General features: G+C 36.4%; 1 protein-coding gene across 4 annotated transcripts in view; it reads left to right on the top strand.

Annotated features, from left to right (window-relative positions):
• SLC39A12 (solute carrier family 39 member 12) overlaps positions 1-18,840 on the top strand; it is a 33,567-nt gene extending 14,727 nt beyond the window's left edge. For 2 of the 4 annotated variants that reach the window (XM_053965901.1, XM_053965882.1), the window contains exons 7-12: positions 2,928-3,100; positions 4,843-4,995; positions 8,590-8,653; positions 12,267-12,425; positions 13,797-13,984; positions 18,331-18,840. In XM_053965901.1, coding sequence (XP_053821876.1) covers positions 2,928-3,100; positions 4,843-4,995; positions 8,590-8,653; positions 12,267-12,425; positions 13,797-13,984; positions 18,331-18,459 — 866 coding nt within the window. In that variant the 3' untranslated portion in view covers positions 18,460-18,840. Of the gene's footprint in view, positions 1-2,927; positions 3,101-4,842; positions 4,996-6,197; positions 6,309-8,589; positions 8,654-12,266; positions 12,426-13,796; positions 13,985-18,330 lie in introns of all 4 variants that reach the window. The other 2 variants (XM_053965910.1, XM_053965892.1) reach the window with 2 other exon arrangements.
• Positions 18,841-19,115: the final 275 nt, after the last annotated feature.

The following is a 19,115-nucleotide window of genomic DNA, read 5'->3' as shown; positions in this document are numbered from 1 at the left end:
TGATATTGCCAGCAGGTAGGCAATAACAGGTCCTATGCAATCTATGGATTGCTGGGCAGTAAGGGCTTATTTTGTGAAATTTGCATCAGTTTTCTATTGTAGTCATTGCATTGCTCTTACATATAGCTTCTAAGTTACATTAGCTGGCATTTTATACCATGATGTGGCAAATGCTTGATAGAAATAAATTTTGCATGAATGCTACTGGTGTTTCAGCTTGTGATATTTTATATCAGAGAGGCTTTGAGGATACTATTGGGGTAAGAAAAACATTCAGAAAAACAGTAACAGGGCTGCAGGACCTGTGTGATAGAGCTGGAGCAAGAATTGACTGAGGGTATAATTGGGTTGTTTCCACTTGCAGTTGTAGCCCTCATATGCCTCTGCTTCCAGTGTTTTCCACTCCATCTGTTCTCTGGATTCCACTGTAGTCAATCCTTAGTCCACCTTATAAAAGAAAAATCTGAATCTAAGCTGACCTAAGGGCTTCCTAATGTTTATTCTGGGTTTTTTCCATACTTCAAGCCAGTGATATCTGGGTTACAAAACAAGGTGTTGTGGCATAATAACAGACACATTAATTTTGGTGGGGAATTTGGGAGTTGGGAATGACCAGAAAGGAACAGACATCTAACCATAATTGCATGCATCTAGAGGTGCACTTTTTAGGTTACAAATCAATGTCTTCAATACCTTTATCTTAATATCTACATGGTTAGCTTTGGATGACTAGGTCTTTTTGGAGCTAGTAAGTTTTCCCCACATCCTCCTGCCCAATGATCCTTATGGAACAGGAGGTGAATTAAAAAGCAGGAAAGAACACATGTGAATATCCCAGAAGTAAAAAGCATGGGAGAATACTCATGGATATCCAAAGTATTGTTATAGTAGAAAGAGACATACAGGGTAGGAAGAATCATTATGGGTCTTCAATAGGCAGCAGTCCTTTCTTATCTTATACCTCTGCTCATTACCTGAACACTTTGCAGTCTTTACTGCTTTGATCTTTTCTGTGCTACACAGACATGACCATTTTTTAAGATCGGGAATCAAGGGACAAAGAAAGAAAAGAAAGGAACTTATCCAGGTCACATACAAGGTTCATAAAATATTCACTGTTAAATGGGATTCTTCCAAGTCTAAAGCCATCGGCCCAATGAATGACATTTTACTGATCTCATAAAGGTGAGAGATGAGAAAAATTGAACTATTCAAGTGCAGAATGGAATTAATAAGAGCCCTTTCTGAAGCCCTTTCCCTGTGTTTTTTGGCAAAGGAAGGTTTCCATGACCACAGGGACACTTCTGCTGTCTTGATACAGATAAAGAACTCCATGTTTGACCTATGTGTGACCTAGTGACCTGAGCAGAGGCTCATTAGTCTTATTCTGAACTCTATTTTACTGACAGGCTGTGCTGTTTTGGCTAAGTCACCAAGGCCTGACATTCCATATATTTCTACTATACTCTTGTATATTTGGATGTGCAGTCTGTGAAATTAGCTGTCTGATTTTATGAGGTGCTAAGCACTTGCAGTGCTATTGAAGTTTGAAATATTAGGTGACAGTTTTAAATATTTTGGCATTAATTCCTTTATGTGTGTTTCTTATCAGTGTTTTACCTCCCATTATAAGATTTCCATAGAAATTAATCGGGATTCATGTTGTGCAAAATGTTGGAAATGTGAGCAGTGTGTAACTCTGAGGAATTAGAAGACTAACATTCAAAAACCTCCCAGTAATCTTGGAAAAATAGGCTGATGGTCCTGGTGTATTAAGTGAAGGGATGTATTTCCACAGCAGATTTGTATTTGTACCAAAATGTTTATGCTTAGAACCTAAATTAGATTGCTACATTTATTTGAGGATTTAGGCCTTCGTTTGTTTACAGAAAATGATTTGGTTAAAAATGTGGTGTTGACTGTAAAGACACACAGGTGTGGCACATAAGAACATAGAATCTCAAGCATAAATCTTTTAATAGGGGAAGCAAATACAGAGCAGTATTCACTGTGCTGCTCTGAGTGCCTCTGATTTGCATAGCCACAGTCTGTTTAGCTCTTAAGGTCTGAAATTTGGAAGTACCAGACTATTACTTGTAAAGCCTGAAAAAATGAATGTTTTCTGGGCTTCTAATTCTGTCATGTGTTCACACATGACTAGAAAAATATATTGGCTGTTGTGGCAACTAAATATGAAGCAGCCGCTTGCCCACCCCCTCACTGCCTCCCTCCACAGGGATTGGGGAGGAGAGCAGGACAAAGGTAACACCCATCAGTTGAGCTATCATCAATTTAATAATTGAGATAAAGTAAAATATACAATTCATGCTACTCCTCCTACTACTGCAATTACTAATGGAAAGGAAGATTACAAAAGAAAAAAAAAAAAAAGAGAGAGGGAAATAAACCCCAAGATAAACAAGTGATGTGCAACACAATTGCTTACCACCTGCTGACTGATGCCCAGTTCACGCTTGGGCAGCAATCAGCCCCTTCTGGCCAATTCCTCACAGTTTCTACACTGGGCATGATATTCTCTGGTGTGGAATATCCCTTTGGCCAATTTGGTCAGATGTGTTCCTTCCCCCTTCCCAGATTCTTGTGCAGCTCCTCACTTTCAGAGCATGAGACACTGGAAAGTCTTTGACTCAGGGTAAGCACAGCTTAGCAACAGTCAAAACATCAGTGTGTTGTCAACATTATTCTCATCCTGCATCCAAAACACTGCCCTGTACCAGGTACTAGGAAAATTAACTAATTAAATCAGATAGTGTCACAATGAATAACTCCTTCTGCATGCTTGTATATAGAGGTATGAAAACATACCCTTAACAATAATTACAAATACAAAAAATACTCAAATACAAATAAAAATATTTGGATTATTAAAGGTGTCCTTGTTTTGTTTCATTTGTTTTCCCCTACAGAATATGGTTACAGCACTGTTGCGGTTTTACTTATTACTATTGGATCTATGTTTGGTACAACTCTCATTTTATTTAACTCCTGTCAAGAAATCTACACACTCATTTTACAGCTGTTTGTCGGTTTGGCTGTTGGAACCCTTTCTGGAGATGCATTGCTACATCTTATTCCTCAGGTAAGTAATAGACACTTCCGTGCTTTTTAAAATGTTGACACATATGAAGATAAAGGTTTCATTTATACCTGCATAATGCTTATCAGGTTATAAATAAAGCTTTCCTGAAATCTCCCCAGCACCCCAATTACATTTGCACTCTGTAGCTCAGAGAGAGATTAAAAATAATAATAAGTAGAAATCCATGATTGATTAATTCAAAGAAAGAAAGGTTCCTGTTTTTCGAAAAGAAATTCAGAAACTCCACAAGTCCTGTGCAAGGCACATTCTAGATGGGTATTAATTTATTTAATGAAGCAGATTCTGTAACACATTTTAACAAAAATTGTTCTAAGGTTGTATGAGCCATCCACAGTCCCCTCCACAGATTGTTCCAGGGAACCAGGCACTATCAGCCAAATTAATCCTGATGCCTAGAACTGTAATAAAATGGGCAGTGTGATCTTTTCCTAAATTCATAATCTAAATTTTAAGAACAGGATGACATGCAAAACAGAACCAATTTTTCCATTGTGTATTCATTTATTTTTAACAGTCTCCCTGATATGACAGAGATGTTATGAGCAGACTTCTAGTGGTCACAGAAAGAGATTCGCAGCTTTACTTCAGATTCTGGTTAAAATTTTCTTTATGCTCAATGCATCATCTCTGGAAGCAAAACTGGGAGAATGGTTTAAGGAAGGCAATTCTCACTGAATGTGAGACAAATGCATTTCTTTCAGCAGCACCTTTTAAGTGTGAAAGTATTCTCCTTCACCAGTTTTAAGTGATGTATCCAGTAGTCTTTAGAGCCCTCACTTTCAGAGCAAAGGAGGCTGTGACACTAGGGAAAAGAAGTAAGCATACCCACCAACAGAAATGCATTTTTGCATTAATTATGCATTAATTAATTTATGCATTATTTTCACAGAATCACAGTTACAGAACTACAGAATAGTTAGAGTTGGAAGGGACATCTGGAGATCATCTAGTCCAACCCACTGTCAAGGCACGATAACCTAGAGCAGGTTACAAAGGAATACATCAAGGAGTTTTTGAATGTCTCTAGAGAGGGAGAATCCACAACTGCCCTGTGCAGCCCATGCCAGTGCTCTGCCACCCTCAGTTTAAAGAAGTTCTACTCCATGTTGAGTTGGAACTTTTTGTGTTTTATTTTATGGCCATTGCTCCTCATCCTGTTGCTGGGAACTGCTGAAAAGAGCCTGGCACCAGGCTCTTGGAACCCACCTTTGAGATATTTGTATGCTTTAATGACATCCTCTCGCAGATTTCTCTTCTCTAGACTGGAGAGGCCCAGTTCCAGCAGACTCTTCTCATAAGAGAGATGCTCTAGTCCCCTAAACATCTTTGTGGCCTCTGCTGGACCCTCTCCAGTAGCTCCTTTTCTATTTTTGATCTGAAGTTTGCATATTAAGATAATGCAAGTAATTTTTTATAAATTTTAGCATCATGATATTGCAAACAAAATATATCTCATATATATAAAGGGTGATTTCATAAAACTGTCCCTAAAAATAATGTTACTTTCACCACTGAGAGATGAAGAAGTGTAGCTGTGCTCCTCATGATTAATTTCATCCTCTATTATTCGGCTGATTATTTCAAAACACAATTTAACTTTGACAGAACTGGGAAAATAAAATTCTGGGGAAAAAAATGAATTAATGCATTATGGCTTGCTGTAGTAAAAATTAAAACGTTACCATTTTAATTTTTTTTTTACTTTATCTCTTTTATTTTAGATTCTTGGTTTGCATAAACATGAAGCACAAGACATAGAACATTTCTATGAGGGAAAAGAATATATTTGGAAACTTTTGGGAATAATTGGAGGAATTCATGGATTTTTTCTGATAGAAAAGTGTTTCTTTCTTTTGGTAACACCTCGTGACCAGGTAAAGCTTTGTACAATTCGCCATTTAAAAAAAAACTCTTGTATTTTGAGATTTTGCAGTGCACAGAATGGTAAAATGATTGTGGAAATTAATTATCATTTCTGTGGGTTAAATGAAGCATTGATAATTGCTTTCCAAAGTGGTCCTACCAGATTGACCTTCAGTTTCTATTTTGCTTTGCTTTGTGGAATTTGCTTGCTTCATGAGTGTGTTCCATATATTTATAATTCCAGAATGGAACAGTTAATCGAACATGTTCCATAAGCCTGCATTCATGAGTCACACTGGAGCAGGTGAAAAGCGTGTATCCATATGAAATAGCAGTGACTGTTGTTTGCTCTAGGCTCTGTTTAAAGAGGAGCAAGATGCAATGGAAAGATAGATGCAAGCATAAGATATTTTCAAGAATGATATCTTAAAATTTCCAAATTGTTTTTGATCCATATCCCAGGGATCTAATATGTGTGTTGCAGTCAGTAAGACCCAATTTTTATTAATAAGATCTCCTTGCTCACTGCTATGCTTACAGTAATTCTATTACTTTATTTCGTATGGCTGGAGCCTGAAAATATGATTATGCACAAGGATAGAGTGTATGCACAAAATGTGATGGCTCATTAAGTTTCTCAGCATGAGACAACCCTAATGTCACTTAAGAAGGCTAAACCTTTGCTTGTTCTGTTTACAGAGTGTGTGAAGACTGGTCTGATTTAGGCTTCAATGACTCCCTATTCCCACTACCTTTGAGTCACCCATAAGAATATAATGTGAGATTAATAGAATGAGAGTATTTTAATGATGGTGATATTTTATTTGCTTGGTAAAAAGGAGTCATTTTTCTTCCTTGTTTGAGAGAAGGGTTTTATCATTATCCCATCAATTTTAAAATTTTTTCTACTGAGAACTAGATGAATCCTCAGACTTAATTTTTATATGTATCTCAGCTTCAAATTTGAATTTGATTTTTTAAATAAATTAAGTTTTATCAAACCTTTGTGACTGTCACTGATACATCTGATTCAATTTTCAGGGCTTTTAATAAAATAAGCATAAGGAAATGTTGATGCCAGCCAGTGATCTTTTTCAGTACATTTGTTTTGGAAAAAAAATTATTAAAAATGCTAAATTTTCACAAAAGACTGAGAAATGCTGCACCTGTGTTCATTGGGTTTCAGAACTAATTGCAAAGCATCTTCATTCAGCAGGGCCTTTCTTTAGTTAATGGGCACTGGGGACATTCCCATGATCTTCCAGTGGAGTCTGAATTAAATGAACATTCAGGCAGAGGCAAATCTACTTCAACCATACAGTTGGTAGGTTACCAATATGACATAATTCCCTAAATTTAAATTCTTCTTTCGCTGTTCCTCTAAAGAAATGAACAAAATTAATGTAATAAATCAGTATTATTTTTCAGTCTTTATTGATTTTTTGTTTATTACTTGACATGATTGTCGAGAATCTCTAGATTTTGAAGTTTATAATGAGCTTTCACAGATATATCAAGAACAGATATTTTACAATAACATCGCTTAAGTGTGTATCAGATTGATATAACAATATGCTTCCTGTATTGTTATACATTTTATTGATAAAATTCTTGGAGATTTTCCTTCTCCCTTCTTTTTACACATTGATCATATGTAAAGGCAGACTCTCCCTTAGGAAAAACTTTGGAATTTCCTGCAATGAGAGTTAAATGCATAATTAGTGAACAGATTAAATCCTGGACTGTTCTTGGGCATTTTTCCACAGATTTGAAGAATAGTGTAAACACTTTGGATATCTGGGAATGGTGCTTACCTATAAGAAATTACATGCTGTTATACTTGTCTGTGGATAGTATACAGACAGATAAATCTTTGCAAATTCAATTAAGTCATAAATTTTACCGTTTTCTCCTTCTTTTAACAAATGTCTTCAGTTTATATCCAGTATCTCAATGCATAGGTGAACTCCATTTTACTAATGCAGTTGTGATGGGCAAGAACCTCTTGAGTCACCACTAATCTCTAAAACACAGTTGGAAAACTCTCAATAAAAAACAGATCAAACAGAGGAGTGAAGCATGTTTACTATTTTGTGAGACTCGTCAAAGCTTCCTGTTTATGATAATGAATGAACATATTGTTCCTCTCAGATGGAAGATCCCCCCAGAGTTCTACATAGATCACAATATCTATGTAGAATTAGCCTGGCTGAGCTGGTTTGTACAAGAGCAGCCAATTTTTCAGAATCATGTGAGTAATACTAAGACAAACACTGGTTGACTAAGAAAAACTTATAAATCCTTCAGATCAGTAATTAGTCTTGCAGTTTTGACTCACAGTTCAAAGAAGTGGCATGTGAATAAATATAGGAGAAGTGCAACAATTACTGGAATTCATATGACTGGCTGCAATCATGGGAACTAGAGATATTTATGTTTCCTTTAAAATGTAGAATATGAGAAACAATTCTTTTTCCTTCTCTCGTCATGCTTCAGCAGAACGTATCCTTCATCACAACCAAGCTAAGACCAACCAATAAACATATCCTATTTTGTAGCCAGTGCACATCTCTGGTACAGTTTTTGGAGCGGTGGCTGCTGCCCCTAACACAGAGCTCTTGTGCTGTTGACTCCACTGGCTGCAATAATAGGTTTTAACATACTTTTTTTGGGGAAAAAAAAAAACACCTCAGAAATTAAAATTCAGTCTTTCTAGTTAGTTTCAAGCAAACAAGTTTTTTGGCTTCTCCCTCACATGAATTTCAAATAATTTCTCCAATCAGAAAGCAAAGCCCCAAGGAGGTAGGGACAGTGACGGGGACAGGAAGGACAGTGAGAGATTACTCATGTTCTCCCTTACCTCCCAACAGTTGCAATATCTACTGATTAAATAGTAGGGCTGGTGCATCAATTTATCTCTCTAGGATAAGGAGGAAAATGCTGTCTCTTTCTTCAGTTGAAGTAAGGGTAAATTTCACCATGGAGTGTACTCAAGTGCTGCTATGCCCAACCAGTGTTGCCTGGTGCTGAGATGAAACCCTTGCTAAAAGCCAAGACACAAGACACTAGAGGCCACCCTGAAAAAAGAACCCCTATATTTTGAAAGGGGATGAAACCTACTGATGATGATAGTTTTTAGTCTTGTGTTTTCACAAGAAAACTGTGAAGAAGATGAGTGCCTAAAAGACTCTACCTCTTTTTCATGGAAATCCTATGGACACGTTGTCCAGGAAAATACAGTCATCCAGTCATGACAAAATCAAAACATGCAATTTTAATTATAATGCTCCTTCTAGTCTTTGGCTCAGATTTTTGTGTATTCGAACAGAAGTGTGGCTTTCTTGGGCTACAACAATGCCTATGAATATATTTCTTCCTACCTGAATTAGACTTAACCCTCTCTGGGAGAGGTAGATTTCTTTCTTATGTGTTTCTGCAGTACCAATCCCACTGCAGTGGCCAGTAAATTATTCTAATGACACCTGTGCAAATAACCATTGACTATCTTTAATTCATTGTTTGAACTTTGTTGATATTTTCCTGTATTTATGGCAGCAGCTGGAAGACACCCTTAACACTGACCCATTATCTTTGCTTTTAACTAGAGAAGCCCGGAAGATTCTGAACCTGCTGAAGTTCCTCCAGAGAGCAAGGTGATCAGCAAAAAAAGTTAGTATCAATAAAAAGACTAGATAAGACAGGAAAATCCTTCAGACCTAAGATGGAATTGAAAGAGTGCAGCTGGCCTAGCTCTGTGTTTGCAGTGTGACACATCATCACATCTGATGGCGCCTGGCTACATAATTTAATCTCTGCTTAAAGACTTTCTCAGCTGCCAACCCTGTAATTGTGAAGTTCATTAATCTCACACTGTCCTTGCTTTAGTATTTGCTGTCTCACTGTTGGAATCTATTTTCCTAAAGTCTTTGCTTAAAGGGAAATAGTCAAAAATGAATACAAAACATATTTTTATAATTTTAAACTTAGCTCAGGCTTTTATTTCTGAAAGTGGTGAAACATTTTTTGTAGGCTTGCTGTGCTAATATAATTCTGCATCCTTCTTCACTTACACAGTAAAGCAATAGACTCTTTTAACCAGTAATGATTCATCACAGGTATGGACTTATAGCCTCATGATGGCTCTCAGTTTTAGAGTAATCTGTTTGCTTCTAAGAATTTAGGTGACTCCGGTCTTCTGTGTTTTTTTGCTGCTTAGTAAAAATATGAAAATAGAGTATAAACCAAATTTTGCCTTTAACTGTACTTTGTGACCTTGTTAAATTCAGTACAGTTGCAGTCATTCAACTGAGGGAATAATATTTTAATTGAAATCAGTTTATTTACTATAATTTACTCCCCTTTATTTTGTGATCTCTGGTCATCAGTTTGGTTTATTTAATTGTGTCATTATCTTCTTCTAGGTTCTTAATGTTCTCTTCTGTTCTTGTGGACTTCATTTCTATTTCTGAAGCATTAGAAATCTGGATTTTAATTTCTTCTCTTTCACCTCTCCAGTAGTACACAATCCGGTGCCAGTTTGAACATGACTACATAGTTCATCTCTAGATATTTCTGTTTAGTTCAATCATCATCTGCTAAGCACCAACAAATTTCTAGTGATCTCAATGTTATTTGTTCCAAGTTACTAAATTTGGGATTGCTTCTCAGTAATCTTTGTTTAGTTTTATTTTTCCTCATACCTCAGTCTTACCTCCATAAATGAAACCTTAGTAGGGAAGGGTGGGAGGTTATTTTGGTTTTTTTTTTTTGGGAATACATAATTACAAAAGTTTGTTTCATTACAGTTATTTTAAATAGCTAAGAGCATAAACATACCTGGGTACCTTGATACTGAGTGAGGTGTTTCTTCCCCAAAACTTAATGGAATCTGCAGGCCTAAGAGAGAAGCCTGACAACTCCAGAACTGCAAAGCTTAATTGTAAATGCCTGTCAAGTAGGAATGCAAAAAGAGTCAATCACCATAGATAGTCAGGGACTAACTGAGAAAGCAAGAAACTTTCGAAATAAAAAGATGTCTGACTGGCCCTCTCAGCATTTATCCATACTTGTTCTATCAATATCAGAGAAGACCAAACAGTAGCATTTTATATTTGTTGTACTTCACATTGACTAGAAATACTTTTTCTGTGTTAGTCATGGAAACACTGGAAAAATCTATTTATGGATAAATGCTTGCTTTAAACTCTTATTCTAAACTTTAAAAGTGTATTATATGACTGAGTCCTCTACCCATTAGTTTTATGAAAATTATAGAATAGAATTTGCTATGAGTTCTGATTTCCTACTTAAGCAAAGAAAAAAAGTAAGATTGTTGGAGAAGAGGAGGCTTTGTAGAAAGAGTTAAGGTACTAAGTTAATAGTTAATAGTTTGTGTTGGAATATAATGCAGCGAGATAATTGCCAGCAACAAAGTTGCTTTAAAATAGGCTGAAAGTAAAGTAAGATAAACATTCAGATTTGTTTATACATGTATCTTCTTAACTTTCTGTCAAGTAAGTTCACAAAGCTTATATCTGTAATTGCTCCACAATGTTAACCTGATCCCTGTGTTATGCTAAAACACCCTGGAATGAGTTCCAGTAATCATGGTGTATCATCTCCAGCAATAAGATACTTGAACAAAACAGACTAATAAGACCTCAGGGCAGGCCATGAATTCATCCTTGCCAGTGCTTATTACAAATCACAAACTTAATGTAAGGCAGCAATCTATTATTTCTATGTAATTCATGCTCTGCACTATTGATTATAAACTGCCCATAGTGTTTAGAAAGTACTGTGCAAACTGGGGACATCCACGTCCAGCTCTGTAAGCTGGCAGCAAAATCTAACATGCCTGCCAATTTTTCTGAACCCACAGAGCTCCCAGACAACCAGGGAGGATTTTCTGAATACAGTTGTTAGGCTTTTATGTGCTCTGTGTGTTTTTTATAATAGTCTGACGACTTCAGTTCTAGCCAGTTTCTGTGAGAAAAATATCTCACCCATCACTGTAAAATGGTCATCTCAGAGAAATATTACTGGAGTGAGACCTGGTAATAACTGTATTCAGACAGATCGGTGCAGCTTGATGTTTGCTCCTTAGTCTGTCATATTATGTCTATGTGGGGTCACCAAAAATCCGAAAAATACATATTTAAGGCCCAAATCATGACCCTGCTCCTTCAGGCATGAAACAAATCCTTTTCAAAGTGTTCTGTCCATTCTGTGTAGAGGGAAGCTGGATGAGTTTCTTGACAGACATTAGGCAGCTCTGACTGTAAGACTGTGGATTAAATGAATGAAAAAACATACAGGATGGGACAGCCAATTGTGTGTTGCTAAGTTTAGACATTGAACCTATATGGAGCCTTACTGCTTCTTGAAGAGATAAACTGCCTCCCTGGGAATGTGTTCAGCATTCCACCCAGCTGTCTCTGTTAACGGCTGGGCAGAGAGACTGTCCCTAATTCTCTAGTTTGATTTCAGTACTTGCATCACTAGTAGCACCTTTCCACTCATGTCAGATGACGTGATGCCATGAACAGCCAGTATACAGTTCCACTCTAAAACAAGGTCACAGAGCAGCATGGGAAAGACAAACAGCTATCTACACCCATGAGTAGTGCTCCAGATAGGACACTATGAGCATAACAGCCATTAATTGATTGGAACAAATGTTGGATATCAGCATGCTGTAACCCTGTACTATAAGTGATACTCTGAGGCTTGTTGTCTTTCATTTCTATCTTTCACTGTAATACAATTGCATAAAAAAAACAGACCCTGCAAATACTACTCTGTAGTATCAAGCTTTACAGAATTAAACAATCAGCTGTGTGAGACCAAATATTCATCTTCACTAAAGCTCTGCAATTCTGTGAGCAGTGGTGGAAGAATTCCAAATAACAACTAGAAAACGTGTGAAATTTATCAAATAAAGAAAGATTAATAAAGAGCCTTAGGATGCTTCATGAGATGGGACACAAACCTAATTTTTTGTCTAATAGCTGACCTAGTAAGAATAAGGAAGTTATTTCTTGGTATTTACATAGCATTTTGAATTGTTCTGGGACCTACTTTTTTTGTTTCAAATGTATTGAAGGAAGTGTAATAACAAGGACAAATCAGATAAACACTATTTCCCTTTGATTATTATGACTTTTTGTAATGTTATATGTAAAGTCACCAAAAACCCCAAATCTTCTGTAACATAACAAAACTGGCAATATCTGTTTGGATTAATACTGGGATTTTTATCTGTTTGTTTTTCTTTTTCTAGATAAAAAAATCAGCTTGTTAGCAATAATGGTTCTGGTGGGTGACAGTCTTCACAATTTTGCTGATGGCTTGGTAATAGGAGCAGCATTCTCATCCTCAACAGAAACAGGTGTGACAACGACTGTTGCTATTTTATGCCATGAAATTCCCCATGAAATGGGTAAGAAATATATGTGTGCATTTTCCCTGTTTGACTTTGCCTTTCCAGGTTTCCCAAAAAGTTCTTTCCTGTATGACATTTGTGGTATTTCTTGCTTATAGTATCATGAATTACAGCATTACAGTGTGAGACTGATACTTTCTTTGCTCTTCACAAAAACCAGAGGAGGCTTCTGCACTCATTACTGGATGCCTTCCCATTTGACCTTCTCCAGATGCAAATGACATCAGGTCAGATGTGACCTGTTATTCTTATGTGTACAGACACAAAAAAAGAATAAACTGTAAGCAGGACCCAGGTGTGTCTAATGGCCATGCCTGACACAATGGGCTATCCAAGAATTTCCATATGCAGCAGAGCTATTTAATCAAGTATTCCTCTTGCTACCCTCATTCCTGCTGCTTATCAAGAACAATAAGATAATAAAAGTTGTATGACCTATTTTACTATTGGACAGGACAGGAGGATTGTTCTGTTGTATACTGCCCTTGATTGACTTTTTCTGGTAAAACTTCCAGCATGGCTGAAGCTGCTCCTGACATTGTGTTGGTGAATGTTTATGAATTGGGAAGTTTGATTTGAGAACTTCAGGTTCTCATTTCTATCATTAAATGACTGAAGATTTCATGTGCTGTGTAGAAAACTCCTCCAAACAAAAAGGTGGGATGGAGGATTGCTGTAAAACTGGTAACTCTTGTTTGCAGAGTGAAGCAAATTTAAATACTTGAAAGTTACCTCCAAAGACACCTTAATTCTGGGGCAGTAGTGCCCCAGTGTCAAAGTGACATTTTTACAGTCATGGAGCAAAATTTTTCAAATCTTCTAGTTTTGGCCTGTTATGAAATCTTTCATTTTAGAAGAAAAATGTGTGATGGGATTCTGATGTACAACTTACTCCAACTGATTAGGACTGAAATCAGTGGGATTAAACTCAATCAGACTGTCATAGATTACTCTGACTTGCAGCACCTGTAAAACACTCAAAGACTATGTTCCAAATATATGATTTGAACTGGCAAGTTCCCAGTGGAGGAAGATTTAGAAACTCTGGGAAACCATGTGACTTCACTTTTGTATGTATCCAAGCTGGAAATGTCACGGAACATAGAGAACTAACAGAAAGCCACTCCTCAATACTGTATGCTATCTTTAGGAACAGCTAAACAAGTACAAGTCAATATGACTTTGTTGTTTTGAGATTTTTCTTTCACACAGGACAAGCTTATAACTAATTCTACAGAATCCTAAAGGCAGGTCTCCATCATTCATTATCTTTGTGCATATTTTAATTATTTTCCTTCATATTTTATTACCAAGAGTCTTAAAATACATTTTTCAGCTAAATAATAAATGTTCTTCTTCTCTATGCAGGAGATTTTGCTGTGCTGCTAAGTACAGGGCTCCCAACGAAGATTGCAATTTTGATGAATTTTATAAGTGCACTAACAGCATTCTTAGGACTTTATATTGGCCTTTCTCTATCGACTGACCCATCCATTCAAAACTGGATCTTTACTATTACAGCTGGAATGTTCTTGTATTTATCTTTAGCAGAAATGGTGAGAACTTCAGTCTATTTTTATATTTTCTTTATAGCATAGCCACATCATAGATGAGTGTCAGACAAATGCAGGGGGATGAACTTGGAGACAAAAAGAGCTTGTTGGAAAGAGCATGTTGTCTGCCCTGTGTGTGTACAGTGGTTAGAAAAGTAATCTGTTTTTCTGCTCTGTCACTCTCATGCCAGGTGTCATTACAATGAAAAGGGGAAACAAAGACCATTAAGAGATTAAAATAAGAGATGGCATAATGGACTTTTAGAGTATTAAAATATTTTAAAGACTTTTAAACAATGTATTTTTAGTTATTTAATAAAACATATACTTGAATCTTCAGGGGTTTTAAGATCTTGAAAAAACTGGTTATATTTTTCTTTTTCTGCCCTTTTCTTTATATATTTTTCACTCATTTCAATGCAAACTTTCTTTTTCAAACTAAAATGTAAGATGCTTATCCTGAACACGTCCTTTTTGTCCTAGGGAGGTTTCAATTGGATCTTAAGTAATAAAAAAGCCTTCAGATTACCTTAACTTTTTAATAGTTGCCCAATATTTTTCATACTCCCAGTTCAATAGCAATGCTCTGTCTATAGAAGACTAAAGTGTGAAGATATGAGGTAAGAGGAAGGTCTGAGCAAAAATGTGGAGCAATCATAGCTCATGCTGGTGCCTCAGGCCACATAATTTATTGAAGAGATGGATAACTGTTACACTTGTAGCAAGGCAGAACTTAAATGCCTGCCCAGCTTTATCACATGGGTCTTTAACCATCATGTGTTGATGTAAAGTTCGTTGCAAGCTCCTCCACAAAGATGGAATGTTTTGAGTGAACAGATCAAGAGGAGAAAAAAAGAAGTCTTTTCATAAATTATTACTTTGTTTTTTTCCCAAGGCTGTCTGTCTCTCCCTTGTGTTCATTACCACTTCATGCCTGAGATGCTCTTTACCACGTTCAGGCATCATACTTTAAACTTGATATGCCATTCCAGTATTATAACCTATTTAAAATTCTACTTATAGTAATTAATCTTAGACCTTGGTAGTATTTTAGTCTATTTTTGCTGTTGTTAACTAAAGTAAAATGAACATAAAGTTCACCTAAGAGCTTAAGAGGGAACGGCCAGAGGATTGTGGATGTGTCAACAGTCCTGACTGAGGTAGTAAATAACAGAGAAGAACACTGTGTACCAAGTTGCAGTTTGTTCTGACAGAGAAATTTGGAAGTGAGGGTGCCTACTGTCTAGGCATGGTTCTACTAAATGGGGCTAAGAACGATGTACACATGTTTTTCCTTCAGTGTAGGATCAGCATCCATCAAGGATCCACAAGCTCCTAGAACAATACCATGTTTTTCCCTGAGTCTTCAAAGCAATGTGCCAGCTGTAAATCTCAAGAGAAAATATAGTTCCAGGCAGAGATAGGGACATGTTTTGCCTTGTTCTCAGCTTGTCATCATAATCTTAGTCTTGATGTGAAGGGAAAAAAGAAGGGAGAGAGAGGGGAGGATCTTATTTCTCTCAATGTCTTTTATTAATAAGACTCTTATCAGCCTTTCTCTGCATTTTATGAAAAGAACTGGCATTGGGTGGCTCACCTGTTTGTCAGTGTCAAATATGATGGGATTCTTTTATTTAAAAAATATATATGTAGCACTGCAGGCATCTATAGATCTGAAAAGTTTTGTGTTTGTATAGTACATCTCAAGATAAAATTATACATTTCAAGAGAAAAATGAGCCATTCTTTTTGTATTTTTCTACTTTCTGCATAGAAATAAGTTCTATTCTCTGCTGCACTCTCATCTACAAAGAACAGTCATCAGGGCTCCTGCCAATAGTGTACATACACTTAACAGTACACAAAGTTTGACTGTTAATTTCAGTACTTGTTTTATGGGCTTTCTGATATTCATGTGCTTGTCAGAATAGCAGTTAAATAAAACTGAACAGCCTCACTGGTTTCTGCACTGAGGAATATTGAGGGGTGTGAGTAGAGGTTTGTTGACAGAACAGCACTGTGAGACTGCCACCATAGACAAAGTAGCACAAATCTACTTCTGTGGTTAATTAAAGGTTTTTCAGTTATACAAATGGCATTGTAACTCCATTAGCAAGCTGGGTAGACTAATAATTTCAGAAACTGAATAAGGGACAAAAGATAAAATCACTTATATCCATCATTTTTCACCAAGAAATCATACAAAACTGGAGTTTACTCTGATTAATTTAAAAAAATGTTTCCAATTTTGAAGATAAGGGGGTAGTTTCTAAAGTAATTTGCTGGACTGTTGCACTGCAGCAGCCATGCCATATGTGCCCAGCTTGGTAAGAACTCTTTTTTAGCCAGTACATGCTTGAGAGCCTCTCATGCCTTCTTTTAGCGTGCTGCTTCCTATTTCTTCTTATATTTTGTGCACTCATGATAACATGAGCTGGAGTAGAACAGTAGCACCTTGATTAGCAGTACCTCTTTTGCCGCTGACAGACTTGAAGCATTAGCAAGTGTGATAGCTTCCAACAGCTTGGATGTGGTGCTATGTTCCCTTAATTTCAGAAGTGGTTTTCATCTGCCAGTTAAATAGGTTTACGCTTCTTAAACGAGAAGATTCTCTCTGTTCTACCACAGGCTTTTTTGTTCAGAGAGAGTTGGGTGACCATAGTTGATGTTGTGACAGCAACATGTGTTCTAACAGATAAGCAGGGACGTCACACTAGGTGTGGCTATAGAGATTGGTTTGTGTGTTGATTACATGCATGTAGGTGAGATGGAGGGAGCAGACATCAGCATTGGATGTGGAAAGGGTACTACTTGCTAAGAATTCCTTTGGAAAACTCTCTTAGGAACCTACTGTGCATGTGTGTAGCTCCTAAATTGTCACTGACAAAAATGAAAATTCAATTTTGCAGTGGGAGGAGAAAATCATCCTGTTTGGAAAACTTTTCACTCAGGCACTGGGGAAGAGGGAAAAATAGACTGATTATAAGGATAAATAAGAAAGATTAAATATCTCGACTGGAACCCTGGATTCAGGCTAGGTCTTAAGTAACAGTTTGTACTTATATACACGAAAAACTGTGTGCTCTGAGCACTTAAAACTGTCAGCTCAGATTTTGATTTACATAAGAACTTTGAGTTGTTTATACTTGCTTTAGATTAAAAATTTATAATTATCTTTAAACACTGATCAAATCTAACTACATACGTTTCTGTACTGTAATTTAAACCACTGCCGTGTTGTAATGAAGATCCAGGGCATTTGGGTTTCCCTGGTTTTTTTCAAGAAAAACTTTAAAGTGGAGGCAGATTTTTCAGCACAGTTTTTTTTTTGGGCCCAGGCCAACTTTTAGAGAAAGAAGAATGCACAAGCAGCAGCCCCAGAGACCCCCCTCTGACAGAGGGAAGGACAAGCATAGCAAATACTCCTGTTAACCTCCTTGGTCAGCACCATTCCACTGTCTCCCAGTGGCTACTCCTGTTACAGCTACTGTGAAAAGCCTCCAAAGTGCACAGGAACTCAGTAGTTTTATTCAAGCACAGAAAAAAACCACACAACCAAAACCAGAGGTCAGCACCAGACTATTGCTCTATATTTATTTGCAGAGTTGATGTGACAGTATTAGCAATCATCAGTGATTGCCCTGAATAAAGCAGAAATATTAAGACAATTTGAGCCTGAGGCATCATTTCTGCAAGCTCTGTTTAGGCACATATTTAGTTTAAACCTTTGATAAAATACACTGTGAGAGTGAAAGGTCAATGCAAGTAGCTTTTATTATGATTATAAACAAGTGTTGCTGCATTACGTGATTTAAAACTCACAGAGAAAAATACTAAATATGTTTTTTTCAAGCATATTTTAAAAGTCCTGTTTTCTACTTGTACATTTCCTAAAGCCCAAGTAAATAGAAGTGTTGCCAGTTATTTCAGAAAAAGCATGATTGACCCTATATATAGTACTGAAACAAAAAATACTCCAACTAGTTTATTCCCACAAAAGGAAATCACTAATTTTACTAAATAAGCATTTCTTTACAGACAGCTGTATAAAATTACTACTAAATATTGAGACGTTAACAAATTTCAGAATCTTGTTTATAATTCTTGTCAGTACTAGGAAAATAACCAAAGTGGGTAGAATTTGATTAATTTAAATATTTCACTGTCAAGATCAGCTTTGTCAAAATGTGCAGAAAATGCTACACATTAATAACTATAGTCAGAAGCTCAGCATTTTGAAAATTGCTTTTTTTTAATGAAGTTTAATGAAGTTGTTTTCCCATAACTTTTTTTTTTTTCCCACAGATGAATGTATCTGGCTCTCATTCTGCTGTCTTATTCTTTTTTTAGCTTCCTGAAATGACTCATATTCAGACACGGCGACCCTGGTTGATGTTTCTCCTACAGAACCTTGGATTACTATTAGGCTGGCTTTGCCTCTTACTTTTGGCTGTATTTGAACAGAAAATTAAAATATAAGTTTTCTGTTGGAAATCTCGAAGTACCACTTGTGACAGTGGATAGCATTATTCACAATTTTGTTATGTCTGCCATAGTAATATGTAAATTAAGTTGCTGGGATTTTATATCTGAACAGTAGATAACTATTTTACTTTATTAACTTATTGTTCAGATTTTTGTAATTATTTTTTGTAAACATAAATGTTTAGAATTATGTTTTATTTGTTACTGAGTTTACCAGATGCCATGCTCAAACTCACAGGAGCTTTTAATTAGTTTTTATTGAGACTGTTCTAGTTGAATGCTCTAAGTGATCTCTGCCAGTCTGATTGAGGAAAAGAATAAAACACTTTTATATGCAATAATTAAAGTGGACTAACCATAGCTGAATAATTTGAATATGGAATGTTTTTTGCCTTCTAGTACAAAGAATTATTTCTTTAAATCTAAAAAACATAGCAAAGCTAAACTGCTAAATGGCATAAAGCCATCTCATAAAGTCTGCACTTTCTACTTTGTCAACATAAAGATTCTTATCAGTTGCATCTTACTGGTCCACTGTGGCAGGAAAAAAATGACAAGTGTATATGTTGAAGTTTAGGATACAGAAATTTGGGAATACTCTTTTTGGACTATAATACAATTTCTCATATGTGTGATGGAACCTGTGACAG

The sequence above is a fragment of the Vidua chalybeata genome, chromosome 1 (genome assembly GCF_026979565.1).
Source record: "Vidua chalybeata isolate OUT-0048 chromosome 1, bVidCha1 merged haplotype, whole genome shotgun sequence".
Lineage (NCBI taxonomy): Eukaryota > Metazoa > Chordata > Aves > Passeriformes > Viduidae > Vidua > Vidua chalybeata.
This window is presented reverse-complemented; position numbering and strand designations above follow the sequence as displayed.